This window comes from Ylistrum balloti, unplaced genomic scaffold (genome assembly GCF_031769215.1).
Source record: "Ylistrum balloti isolate Yb309-2 unplaced genomic scaffold, AGI_CSIRO_Ybal_v1 Utg370770, whole genome shotgun sequence".
Classification (NCBI taxonomy): domain Eukaryota; kingdom Metazoa; phylum Mollusca; class Bivalvia; order Pectinida; family Pectinidae; genus Ylistrum; species Ylistrum balloti.
The window spans coordinates 249,117-263,780 of record NW_026782451.1 but is presented as its reverse complement, the minus strand read 5'-3'; the positions used below and the strand labels follow the sequence as shown (position 1 = coordinate 263,780).

The 14,664-nt window shown below is 39.3% G+C and overlaps 1 protein-coding gene across 1 annotated transcript; it reads right to left on the bottom strand.

Moving 5' to 3' along the window:
- Nucleotides 1-1,663: 1,663 nt before the first annotated feature.
- Nucleotides 1,664-14,392, bottom strand: LOC132558202 (probable cytochrome P450 CYP44). Its single transcript, XM_060222736.1, has 9 exons — nt 14,149-14,392; nt 13,808-14,033; nt 12,968-13,146; nt 12,451-12,649; nt 8,925-9,084; nt 8,245-8,411; nt 7,720-7,801; nt 5,778-5,984; nt 1,664-1,777 (listed from the first exon to the last, which is right to left on the bottom strand). The coding sequence occupies exons 1-9, from the start codon at nt 14,390-14,392 to the stop codon at nt 1,664-1,666; spliced, it is 1,578 nt and encodes a 525-aa protein (XP_060078719.1).
- Between the last annotated feature and the right edge of the window lie 272 nt (nt 14,393-14,664).

Genomic DNA, 14,664 nt, shown 5'->3' with positions numbered 1-14,664 from the left:
TCTATTTAATCTCGAGTGAAGATCCGAGATGGATGGTTCGACACTATGTACCCATAAAGGTTAATGTTTCTCAGAAAAACCAAGAAATGATTGTGTCATTGACAAGTTACCAAAGTTGCCCTGTATTGCACCCAACGGGTACCGTTACGTTTCTCGGTGAGGTAGTCTCCACTTGATGTAAGGGGGCCCGCCTTAGGATGGCTGTTCACTACACAATGAGGTAAGCAGAGACCCTGATCTAAGTCCATAGCGATTAAATTTGCTGTTGCAATCAAATGGTGAATAAAAAAAATACCTATAATCAGAAAAGGTTACATTCACTTAATTTGCTTGACAAAGTTCAAATCCTAATGAATTACAATAAGCATGCCTTGGACAAAAAGACATATTAATAATACCTTAAAATTACTTGTCAGGTCATGTGCATTCATTGAAGTAAGAAGATATTGATACGATGTCATTTGTGATGTATTTTAATTCATCTTTTTAACCCCATTTCACTAAAATTTATATTATTTTAACAGTTTCTCGCCAGCGAGACATTTGTAAACATATATCAATAAAAATATACAATACAACTAAATACATATAAAACCTTAGGGGTGAAAAACGTTCTTATTAGCAATTACAGTACAGGAAAGTCATAAACTACAGTAAATACATATAAAACCTTAGGGGTGAAAAACGTTCTTATTAGCAATTACAGTACAGGAAAGTCATAAACTACAGTAAATACATATAAAACCTTAGGGGTGAAAAACGTTCTTATTAGCAATTACAGTACAGGAAAGTCATAAACTACAGTAAATACATATAAAACCTTAGGGGTGAAAAACGTTCTTATTAGCAATTACAGTACAGGAAAGTCATAAACTACAGTAAATACATATTAAATTATCTTATAAATAAGTTTTATAAAAACTAAAATAGCTATATTTAATTTTTGAAGGTCATTTCAACCGTTATAAAATACAAAATTCTATAGTGTAGTGTTACGTAGAAACAGGTTAGTCTCGGGATAACACCTTCCAATGCGACGTTTAAAAACCGGCCCTCTAGAGCTACGTATCCAGAAAAGTGTATCCTAACACTACGAATATTGGGGGTCGGGGGTTGGTGGTGAAATGTTTTCCACTATTATGTATCACAGAATGTACCCGGGAAAGTCCTGTCTACAGCTATGTATCACAGAATAAACTCGGGAAAGTCCTGTCTACAGCTATGTATCACAGAATGTACTAGGGAAAGTCCTGTATACAGCTATGTATCACAGAATGTACTCGGGAAAGTCCTGTATACAGCTATGTATCACAGAATGTACTCGGGAAAGTCCTGTCTACAGCTATGTATCACAGAATGTACTCGGGAAAGTCCTGTATACAGCTATGTATCACAGAATGTACTCGGGAAAGTCCTGTCTACAGCTATGAATCACAGAATGTACTTGTTGCGAGTATTATGATCATTCCTTGTAACATTGCTGCTGCTTCTAAACATCAAACTGAGCTAAATATCACAGAATATGTTGAAGTAAGGTTACTGTAGCCATCATAACAATATCCTGGTAACAAACCAGGACATAACTTTAGCCGGACAACAGTTTACTTCATTCGACCTAAATCCTCCCACATAGCTGATATTGGCAGACAGGGGAAACCTTGGATCATCGTGGCTCCAAATTTAGCGTAAATTTATCTTTGGGAGTTGCGAACGTTGAATAGACAAATGGTACATCACCCAGTCCCTTTGGCAAGGATATCCTAAAGTTTGTTACAATCTGCAAAGAAAACAAGTAGAACAACGATACACAAGTAGATAGTACCATTCAGATTTTGGAACAGACACAGCAGATAATGCAGAAAATGAAACGGAGAGTTGTTCAGGGCCTGAATTATAGTGGTTAAATTAGTCAAAATAAAACGTCATAAAACAAATGAAAGGAGAACAATCCCCAAACATCAATATAATCCCCAAACATCAATCCCCAAACATCAATATAATCCCCAAACATCAATCCCCAAACATCAATATAATCCCCAAACATCAATCCCCAAACATCAATCCCCAAACATCAATATAATCCCCAAACATCCCAAACATCAATATAATCCCCAAACATCAATCCCCAAGCATCAATCCCCAAACATCAATCCCCAAACATCAATATAATCCCCAAACATCAATCCCCAAACATCAATATACTCCCCAAACATCAATATAATCCCCAAACATCAATCCCCAAACATCAATATAATCCCCAAACATCAATATAATCCCCAAACATCAATATAATCCCCAAACATCAATCCCCAAACATCAATATAATCCCCAAACATCAATCCCCAAACATCAATATAATCCCCAAACATCAATATAATCCCCAAACATCAATATAATCCCCAAACATCAATATAATCCCCAAACATCAATCCCCAAACATCAATATAATCCCCAAACATCAATCCCCAAACATCAATATAATCCCCAAACATCAATATAATCCCCAAACATCAATCCCCAAACATCAATATAATCCCCAAACATCAATATAATCCCCAAACATCAATCCCCAAACATCAATATAATCCCCAAACATCAATATAATAATCCCCAAACATCAATATAATCCCCAAACATCAATCCCCAAACATCAATATAATCCCCAAACATCAATATAATCCCCAAACATCAATCCCCAAACATCAATATAATCCCCAAACATCAATCCCCAAACATCAATATAATCCCCAAACATCAATATAATCCCCAAACATCAATATAATCCCCAAACATCAATCCCCAAACATCAATATAATCCCCAAACATCAATATAATCCCCAAACATCAATCCCCAAACATCAATGTAATCCCCAAACATCAATATAATCCCCAAGCATCAATATAATCCCCAAACATCAATCCCCAAACATCAATATAATCCCCAAACATCAATATAATCCCCAAACTTCCTATACTTGATTATATGAACTGAACCGTGTCTTATTCCAAACAATAAGAAGTCCACCAGCAGTGTCTACCAACTGCCATATCGAAGATTTTACAAAAACACATAAGTTAATAGCACCTTTTAATACATAACAAAAGAGATATGGAAGGTGTATCTGCAAGTAGGGTATACCTTGTTATAGAAGACCCGGATGTAAAGGTCACGTTATCTCATAAATACACAATGTACCGTATACAAAGTATAGCGGTCTGATTGCTGATGAACGGGTCACAGATTGTTTACAAGGACAAATCAAAGTACTCAAAGTACTGAGAGGCTAAACGTATTGAAAAATGTTCACAAATAACCGCTAAGCTATATTATTTTCCCCATACTCCTACACATTGGAATGCAAAAATGACTAAAATAAGAGAACCAGAGGCTATTTTCCTTAATTTTAAGCGATTTTATAGCTTCTCTAATTCTTATTTCAAATTTGACGACAATAATGTGAATAAATCAAAATAGGTAAAAAAAATAACAAAATACACACAACCATATATTTATCGCCAACAAGCCAAATGATAAATAGCTCTATGATGAAGCTGACTAAATAAAATCTTTGAAATACCCAAGATGTTGCAATTACTATGCTATCAATATGAGGTTTTAAACAAATCGAAAGGACTTTATACCTACTTCTTTATTTTGAATGTATTGCAAAGTAATAGTCCTTACTTATTATAATTATATTTGTAGTTGAGGAAAGTAGATAAGGTGTACACAGTATTTCAGATAGATTAAAGTGCAAGTAATAACATTAAATGTATTTACATGCCTATCTTCCTTGAAGTATCATGGTTAGACTTTTCTTCCAGTAATTACATCTATAAAGACATAGTTCTATGAGATTAAACCAGACTTCCATATATATACAACATTTACAATATTTTCACTATAGCTACTACTATTTCTGATCTCCAAAGCATTAGATAATATCACCACGACACGCTAAATGAATAAATATGTTATGGAAATATTTCGTTCTAGTTAATTGATTATTATAAATCTGAATATTTTGGTGTTTTTAATAAGCGCTTTCTTTGAAGGAATATTTTCATTTCAAGGAACTTTGATACATATTAACAATCCTTGAGAAATCAGCACAATCAACCTTCATCAAATAAAACTAAAAGGTAAAAAGTATATGTTATAACAAAGTCAACATCATGATCAAAGTATTAAATATATATTATTCATAAATCATGAGCACCAAATGTACCTTGCCTACGAAGCGCAAACTTTTTATCTTCAAAAACTTGAAAAAGTGTCATGGCGGTGGGTGCGAAAAACCTGAAAAAGTGTCATATCGGCGGGTGTGCGCGTGGGACGAACAGTCCAATTTTGTGACGTCTAATGAGGTAAAGTGATGTTATATATTAAGACGATCTTGCCACAACGACAATGATTAAAGCAAAATTGATGTTCTGTTTGTAAGTTTTGTTTGTTTATAAGCGCTGTTAATTGATAATTCAAACCAAGACCCCAGACTAACTTCTTATCATGGCGCCAACGCGCACGTACAGTGTTCTATACGCTTATGTCATGACAGGAATTCCGTAAAATATATTGTTCAAAATTTATCAATAGTTCAACCACACTGTGCTTCTTTTTTAAATGTATAGTAATCGTATTGTTATTAAAAAATAAACTAATTTTGGATGCTTTTAAAATAGCGATTGAAAGATCGCGGCATTATTTACGCAGAAAATTGCCGCTAGAGGGCTCTAACTCTTTCCGATATTTCAGCCAATGAGAAGGCCAGGATCGGTAAATTTTGTCTGAAAGGCCGTAGCAATAGGCTATTCGTACTGGGTACGTTTAGCTTAAAAACAAACAAACAGACATGTCAACATAATCAGAATTCAAACCGGCATCCAATTAAAGCAAAATGTGAACAAAAGAAAAATTTACATGGAGACTCCTGAAGTACGGGGAGGATAAGACCAGGTGTTCCGGAAGAGTGAGCATCTTCTGCTTCATCGACGACACCCGCCATTAAAACATTGGTCAATCAAAGTAAGTAATATCACGTCCTCAAATGAGGCAAACTAACGAGCTTAAAAGCTGAAAACATATCCAGCTTCATATCACACAAAGAAATAGAATATATTCTAAACGAGATCAGTTTTCTCTGTTTAGAGAGACGTTAATAAACAGTAATAGACACATATTTAGGCCCAGTTGTTAAAGCTCGTGTAGATTCCACCAGATTTAGGTGAAAATTGCTGTTCATAATTATCTCCTGGCGGTAGATTTGTTGAGTCACCTGAGATAAGTCGATATTGCTTTGGAAGTCTTTGTTTAACAGCGGTACAGAGTAAAATTTTCCACTTTTTCAGCCTTCTAACCAAGCATTTAGAGACGTTTACCTGATGGTAAATTTGTCACCCACACAACGACCAGTCGTTAACGACAGCGATGACCTTTAAAGCAATTCTTGCTTACGGAAAAATGACGCATATCAGTGGTCATTAGATAGACTACCATGGTCAGCGATGGGTCAACGGTTAGTAATTGATACGAGATATTGTCACATCGTTCAGTCAATGTCCGGCGTTAATTATCGAAAGTTCGTGCATGATTATGTATGTCACAATCGTGGTATACCATAAACGTTCATTAATTCTCGGCCACCCACCGCCTGATAGTATGAGGTAAGTCAGCTTCATCTCATTAGGTGATGACGAACAATGTATTGACTCAAGGCTTCCTCGTCCTTACATTCTCTGTATAACTAATACAGCGATAATAAATATATTACACTCACCTTTGATACACTTACGTAGATTTCCATCTCTGCGAATCTCTGTCCCACACAATTTCGTGTTCCATATCCAAACGGAAGAAATGCGAATGGATGGGAATTATCACGGTTCGGATTGCTCCTTAGCCAACGTTCAGGACAGAATTTGTCCGGATTCCGAAAATAATTCTTGTTTTTGCAGATAGAAGATATACACAAATTTATTGTTGTCTGAAAGGCAAAATAGACCCTCGAAAAATGATCATTTAAAACTTTTGATAAAACGAAAAATAAATTAAAATGAAAAAAAAAGTAAATAAATCAAAAGAAATTGTTTACAGGAAATAAACGATGAGTCATTACAATGATATAATGGTGTTGTTGCATTGAAATAGACATAGAAATATATTCAAATACAAAGAGTAATGTTTATTCTAACCGATCATATCACATGCACCGAAGTTTGCGAGATTAAACAATAACGCTACTTCGATATTTTTTCATAGTGTTATTTGCTATGTTATCAATATGATCTTACCCCAACCGGAATTTCTACAGTATACCTACCTCGGCCGAAATCTCTACAGCATACCTACAGTATACCTACAGTATACCTACCCCCGCCCGAATCTCTACAGTGTTTCTTTCTCCGCCGGGATCTCGAAAGTATACCTACCCCCGCCGGATTCTCTAAAGTATACCTACCCCACCGAGATCTCTACAGTATACCTGCACCCGTCGGAATCTCTACAGTGTTTCTTTCTCCGCCGGGATCTCGAAAGTATACCTATCCCCGCCGGATTCTCTAAAGTATACCTACCCCACCGAGATCTCTACAGTATACCTACCCCCGCCGGAATATCTACAGTATACATACAGTATACCTACCCCCGCCGGGATCTCTACACTATACCTACTGTATACCTACCCCCGCCGGGATCTCTACAGTATACCTACCCCCACCGGATTCTCTAAAGTATACCTATCCCCGAAGGGATCTCTACAGTATACCTATCCCAGCCGGGATCTCTAAAGTATATCTACCCCCGCCGGAATCTCTACAGTATACCTACACCCGCCAGGATCTCTACAGTATACCTATCCCCGCCGGAATCTCTACAGTATGCCTACCCCCGCCGGAATCTCTACAGTATACCTACACCCGCCGGGATCTCTACAGTATACCTACCCCGGCCGGAATCTCTACACTATACCTACAGTATACCTACCCCCGCCGGATTCTCTAAAGTATACCTACCCCACCGAGATCTCTACAGTATACCTGCACCCGCCGGGATCTCGAAAGTATACCTACCCCCGCCGGGATCTCTACAGTATACCTACAGTATACCTAACCCCGCCGGGATCTCTACAGTATACCTACCCCCACCGGATTCTCTAAAGTATACCTATCCCCGAAGGGATCTCTACAGTATACCTACCCCGCCGGGATCTCTACAGGATACCTACCCCCGCCGGATTCTCTAAAGTATACCTATCCCAGCCGGGATCTCTAAAGTATACCTACCCCCGCCGGAATCTCTACAGTATACCTACACCCGCCAGGATCTCTACAGTATACCTATCCCCGCCGGAATCTCTACAGTATGCCTACCCCCGCCGGAATCTCTACAGTATACCTACACCCGCCGGGATCTCTACAGTATACCTACCCCGGCCGGAATCTCTACACTATACCTACAGTATACCTACCCCCGCCGGATTCTCTAAAGTATACCTACCCCACCGAGATCTCTACAGTATACCTGCACCCGCCGGAATCTCTACAGTATATCTACACCCGCCGGAATCTCTACAGTATACCTACCCCGGCCGGAATCTCTACAGTATACCTACAGTATACCTACCCCCGCCGAGATCTCTACAGTATACCTACCCCGGCCGGAATCTCTACAGTATACCTACAGTATACCTATCCCCGCCAGAATCTCTACAGTATACCTACCCCCGCCGGAATCTCGTACGTAGACAGTGCCACATCATTGTCTAATACTCTCTGAGTCCCCACTATTACTGGGTAGACGAATCTGAAAACAAACTGATATTTCTATAACAACATCATATCGCCGATTCTAGTACTTTATGATGTTTGTTCTGTATATGTGAGGTAGTTTAACACAGTTGGGATAAAAGTGAGTACACGATTGCGATTGTGCCTGATCAAAACAGTCATTACAGTTCAACTAGTAATAATTTACAATTAAATTTATTGTAATTAACAAAAAAACTGTTAAAACTTACAAGAAAATTTGTTATAATTTACAAACAAATTGATATAATTCACAATAAAATTTGTTATAATTCACAATATGGTTTATTATAATTGACAGTAAAATTATTTGTAATATACGATATTATACTTCAATATAAACAGAAATTATTTTGATGTACATGTTCAGTAGGTTTGGTAGTGAAAGAAGAATATGACATACGATCGATCACAGTAAAAAGTATTGTTAAAATAAAGTACCTGAAAGATTCTTTTAGACAAGCCTTGAGATAATGCAGATCCTTGAGTCCATCCGGACTGATAGCGCCCTCTGTCGGTATATGGGAAGATAACTCCTGATGCAACTTTTCTTGTATATCAGGATATTTTGCGAGGTGGTAAAGCAGGAATGTTATGGCATTTGCCGTCTAAAGATAACAGAAATTACACACAGATGAACAGTAATCTTTAATGAAGACACAGAAGGGCCAAATAAGAAATTAAACTGCATCATGCACATTTTTTCTAGGAACAATTTGTGGTGTTTAAATGTCGATGACCTCATAGGGTAGTCGCTTGCACCAGAATTAAATAAAAATAACTAATTTCAGGATTTGATTATAAGTATGTTAGATAACAATCACTTGATCAAAATACTAAGTATGATTCGAGGTACATCGCCATCAAATAATACATTTATTTGGCGTGAACAGTGTTACCGTAAATGACATGTTGGTTCATTTTTTTTTATATAAACATTCTTTGATTACTTTATAGTGCTGATATAATAGTAATTGTATTCTTTATATTGATATAATTGAACAAAATAATTAAAACGCAGTAAGATAAAGACATTCCTATCAAAACTACGTGTACTGTAATGATTTGTGTACTGATGAAGTGAATTTATTATACTAGCAACAGTTAAAACAAGATCTTACAGAATCGATCCCGCCTCTGAAGAAATCGACCAAAAGAGATGAAACTTTCGCTGGTGTCATACCCGGTGTAGTAAGCAGAAAGTGAAGTAGATTAAATTCCTCCAGGTCTGGTAGATTCTTCAAATTATCAACTGCTGTTTCCGTACGTTTGTCTGTGAATCTTTATGAACAGAAACATTATAATCACGTTGGACGGATAATAGAGACGGGTGACAGGGCATCAGACGAATAATAGAGACGGGTGACAGGGCATCAGACGAATAATAGAGACGGGTGACAGGGCATCAGACAAATAATAGAGACGGGTGACAGGGGATCAGACAGATAGTAGAGACGGGTGACAGGGCATCAGACGAATAATAGAGACGGGTGACAGGGCATCAGACAAATAATAGAGACGGGTGACAGGGCATCAGACGGATAATAGAGCCGGGTGACAGGGCATCAGACGGATAATAGAGACGGGTGACAGGGCATCAGACAGATAATAGAGACGGGTGACAGGGCATCAGGCAGATAGTAGAGACGGGTGACAGGGCATCAGACGGATAATAGAGACGGGTGACAGGGCATCAGACGGATAGTAGAGACGGGTGACAGGGCATCAGACGAATAATAGAAACGGGTGACAGGGCATCAGACAGATAATAGAGACGGGTGACAGGGCATCAGACGAATAATAGAGACGGGTGACAGGGCATCAGACGAATAATAGAAACGGGTGACAGGGCATCAGACGAATAATAGAGACGGGTGACAGGGCATCAGACAGATAGTAGAGACGGGTGACAGGGCATCAGACAGATAGTAGAGACGGGTGACAGGGCATCAGACGAATAATAGAGACGGGTGACAGGGCATCAGACAGATAATAGAGACGGGTGACAGGGCATCAGACGGATAATAGAGCCGGGTGACAGGGCATCAGGCAGATAGTAGAGACGGGTGACAGGGCATCAGACGAATAATAGAGACGGGTGACAGGGCATCAGACAGATAGTAGAGACGGGTGACAGGGCATCAGACGAATAATAGAGACGGGTGACAGGGCATCAGACAGATAGTTGTGACGGGTGACAGGGCTTCAGACGTATAATAGAGACGGGTGACAGGGCATCAGACAGATAATAGAGACGGGTGACAGGGCATCAGACGGATAATAGAGCCGGGTGACAGGGCATCAGACGGATAATAGAGCCGGGTGACAGGGCATCAGACGAATAATAGAGACGGGTGACAGGGCATCAGACGGATAATAGAGACGGGTGACAGGGCATCAGACAGATAATAGAGACGGGTGACAGGGCATCAGACGAATAATAGAGACGGGTGACAGGGCATCAGACAGATAATAGAGACGGGTGACAGGGCATCAGACGAATAATAGAGACGGGTGACAGGGCATCAGACAGATAATAGAGACGGGTGACAGGGCATCAGACGGATAATAGAGCCGGGTGACAGGGCATCAGACGGATAATAGAGCCGGGTGACAGGGCATCAGACGAATAATAGAGACGGGTGACAGGGCATCAGACAGATAGTAGAGACGGGTGACAGGGCATCAGACGAATAATAGAGACGGGTGACAGGGCATCAGACAGATAATAGAGACGGGTGACAGGGCATCAGATGGATAATAGAGACGGGTGACAGGGCATCAGACGAATAATAGAGACGGGTGACAGGGCATCAGACGAATAATAGAGACGGGTGACAGGGCATCAGACGAATAATAGAGACGGGTGACAGGGCATCAGACAGATAATAGAGACGGGTGACAGGGCATCAGACAGATAGTAGAGACGGGTGACAGGGCATCAGACGGATAATAGAGCCGGGTGACAGGGCATCAGAAGGTTAAACGTGTATATTTAACTCAATAACCTGTCACAGCTTCAGATAAAATCTGTCACAGCTGATGAGTGGGGGAAGTAAACAGCTTCAGATAAAACCTGTCACAGCTGATGAGTGGGGGTAGTTAACAACTACAAATAAAACCTGTCACAGCTGATGAGTGGGGGTAGTTAACAACTACAAATAAAACCTGTCACAGCTGATGAGTGGGGGTAGTTAACAACTTCAGATAAAACCTGTCACAGCTGATGAGTGGGGGTAGTTAACAACTACAAATAAAACCTGTCACAGCTGATGAGTGGGGGTAGTTAACAACTACAGCTAAAACCTGTCACAGCTGATGAGTGGGGGTAGTAAACAACTACAGATGAAACCTGTCACAGCTGATGAGTGGGGGTAGTAAACAACTACAAATAAAACCTGTCACAGCTGATGAGTGGGGGTAGTAAACAACTACAAATAAAACCTGTCACAGCTGATGAGTGGGGGTAGTAAACAACTACAGATAAAACCTGTCACAGCTGATGAGTGGGGGTAGTAAACAACTACAGCTAAAACCTGTCACAGCTGATGAGTGGGGGTAGTTAACAACTACAGATAAAACCTGTCACAGCTGATGAGTGGGGGTAGTAAACAACTACAGATAAAATCTGTCACAGCTGATGAGTGGGGGTAGTAAACAACTACAGATAAAATCTGTCACAGCTGATGAGTGGGGGTAGTAAACAACTACAAATAAAACCTGTCACAGCTGATGAGTGGGGGTAGTAAACAACTACAAATAAAACCTGTCACAGCTGATGAGTGGGGGTAGTAAACAACTACAAATAAAACCTGTCACAGCTGATGAGTGGGGGTAGTAAACAAGTACAGATATAACCTGTCACAGCTGATGAGTGGGGGTAGTAAACAACTACAGATATAACCTGTCACAGCTGATGAGTGGGGGTAGTTAACAACTACAAATAAAACCTGTCACAGCTGATGAGTGGGGGAAGTAAACAACTACAGATAAAACCTGTCACAGCTGATGAGTGGGGGTAGCAAACAACTACAGATAAAATCTGTCACAGCTGATGAGTGGGGGTAGTAAACAACTACAGATAAAACCTGTCACAGCTGATGAGTGGGGGTAGTAAACAACTACAGATAAAACCTGTCACAGCTGATGAGTGGGGGTAGTAAACAACTACAGATAAAACCTGTCACAGCTGATGAGTGGGGGTAGTTAACAACTACAGATAAAATCTGTCACAGCTGATGAGTGGGGGTAGTAAACAACTACAGATAAAACCTGTCACAGCTGATGAGTCGGGGAGGGTTGGGTCTATCCGAGACCACAGACAAAGCTTTACGTACATGACGTAAATAAAGGATATTGTCGTCATAATGACCTGACAAGGTTATACTTCCGTGTGTGAAGTTAGATGTGTACCATGCTCGATACCCACAGTACTTCACAGTATTCATATGTCCTGTGTCTTTCTCTCTTTTGATATGAAATTCAATTTTCTTGACATGTCATTATCCATTTGAATCCACATCTTACAATTTACAGATACATTGCATCATAAACAAACATTATTCCACAACCATAAAACTACATAGGACATCATTTCAATATTTCATTACAATTATTGTTACATAATGTTTTGTCTTAAATACTCACCCCATTAAAAAATCCGACGCTTTTTCATATTTACGGTATCCTGGGGTTCGGATCCACTTAAACCAATGAATCGGCGCGAGAAGTTGTTCTCCGAAGTAATCAAAGTAATCATCAACAAAGGTCATGAACTGTCGACTAGACGGCGACCCCGAGGACGAAATTATACCCAGTCTTTCGTTGAAGCATAGGAGTCCCGCCCCTGCAGCAGACATGACAAATAAATGTTGGAGAATTTGAGCGACATGGACAAATAAATCTTAGATATCACGTGTTTTAATGCATACTGTAACAAAAGGCTTGTTTATATTATATAGACCAACAATTACATTATCTGGAATAGATGGTGTCAAAATATTAAACTGTATTACAAAATACACATCAGTTTTCTCCTTCTTGAAGTTATTCCATTACTAAACCGCAACTTGAACAGCTTCACAAAGTAATCAGAAATTACGTTTAGGAAAGTTTACTAAGCCCTTGACATTCACTCCTACCAACACACCGATGTATTTCTTACCTTCGGATGCGTACTCAAAAAATGGGTCTGGCAGATTCTTGAGTTCACCTGCCTCTCTACAATTGTTAACAAAGTCGTCTGCGATCCCACTTAGCTTTGGTATGAGTTTGGACAGGGTTCTAAGCTGGCAGATACCTTTCTGAGCTGGACTACGCATGTCCCACCAATTTTCGCCATTACTGTGTAAATGGGATTTATTTATTCATTTTGCTTTTGATGTGAAAAGAAAAAAATGCCACAGATTAATTTTACGTTTGTCTAACAGAGAACAGCGAGTATGGTCTTGAGTTAGTGTGAAGATACCATCCGAAGAGTAGATACAGTGAAAGACGACATCTTGTGTGTCGCATGTAAGACGTTTAATTCATTACAGAGGTAAAACCACACCACAACATGCAGAGATAGGTGCAGGTTCAGAAACTAAACAAAGTAATTTTGATAAAACCTCAGAATTAATGCTGCGCCATAGGACATCTCGAGTATTCGTCTAGACGAGGAAGGTTGTTTCTCTCCCTAAATAGAAAGTAACCAAATTCTATTTCGTGAAAACGGGTTTTGAGTTGCTCCATCATCATTGAATGTCGTTTTCTTTTTCTTTTTTTTTTTAAGTTAAAACAATTGTAGAAAGCTAACACTTTACCGATGCCTGTCGCAGGGGATTTTACACGTGGAAAATGTAACATGCAAGACAAACCGAAGAACATTTCATTTAACATTTGTTTAATGTCTCTTTTGAATGAGTTGTAGAAATATCGATTTTTTTCGGTATATTTTTTAACTTATCATAGTTGTTCAAGAAGCAAGCAGAAATAATAGCCAGATCCTAACTATCAGTCTTACCGTTCTCCAATAGTGGGTTCCCTATTCCGACTGCTGTTATATTTGTCAAACAGCGGCAGTGAGCGACGAAAAGGATACTTGTTGTCAGCCCGGAATGTTGTCTCAACGTCACGGGGATCAAAAACAAACACATTCCATTCGTTTGCTATCCGCGCTCTGCAAATTGTACCGTACTTCTTGTGCCATGTCTCCAAAAGTTCATCGAAACGTTCCGGGCGGTATTTAGCTGTATCAAAAACATGTCATCATCATCTTTTCAAATCTTGTCCTTGCGATTGAAAATTATTTTTATGATAAGCCGAATAAAATTCATATAAAAGGAAGTTACGGAATACACTTACCGAATGGATACATTTGTAGAGCCGTTCCTATATAGGGTATGCTGTAAATGCCTTGTGGGCCTGGCATCTCTTCAAATGACTTGGAGACTTGATCAACGGGTGGGAAGGCGATTTTGGGATCGTGCATAGCAAAAGGACATTTATGTAAATGAGGATGCGTAACAGATGTTGAGCGTTGACGCGAACATGACTTCAGTGTCGGTGAAACGCTTGTTATTCTTCTGTAAAAAAGTGAACATGACATAGTGTCGGTAAAACGCTTGTTATTCTTCTGAAAAAAAAAAGAGATAAAATCATACTCGTGTCGATATTTTGTAGAGTTAAATAAATTTTATGATAAATCTGTATCGTTACAGAACAGGGTTGGATACTTCCGGTTTTGAATTCAGAGTGGACGACGCATTTCACGACTGAAAAGAAAAATGGACGCCAATCATCAGTAGGAAGGGATCTAGCTCTGACTATTTGTATCATTTTAATTATTGGTATATTTACAGAAAGGACTGTTCGTATGTA

Coding starts and splice junctions, on each gene's coding strand:
- LOC132558202 (XM_060222736.1), bottom strand. CDS start 14,392: ATGTCATGTTCACTTTTTTACAGAAGAATAACAAGCGTTTCACCGACA. Junction 14,034..14,148: donor TCTACAAATGTATCCATTCG/GTAAGTGTATTC, acceptor TTTTTGATACAG/CTAAATACCGCCCGGAACGT. Junction 9,085..12,450: donor GCGTCGGATTTTTTAATGGG/GTGAGTATTTAA, acceptor CTGTTCATAAAG/ATTCACAGACAAACGTACGG.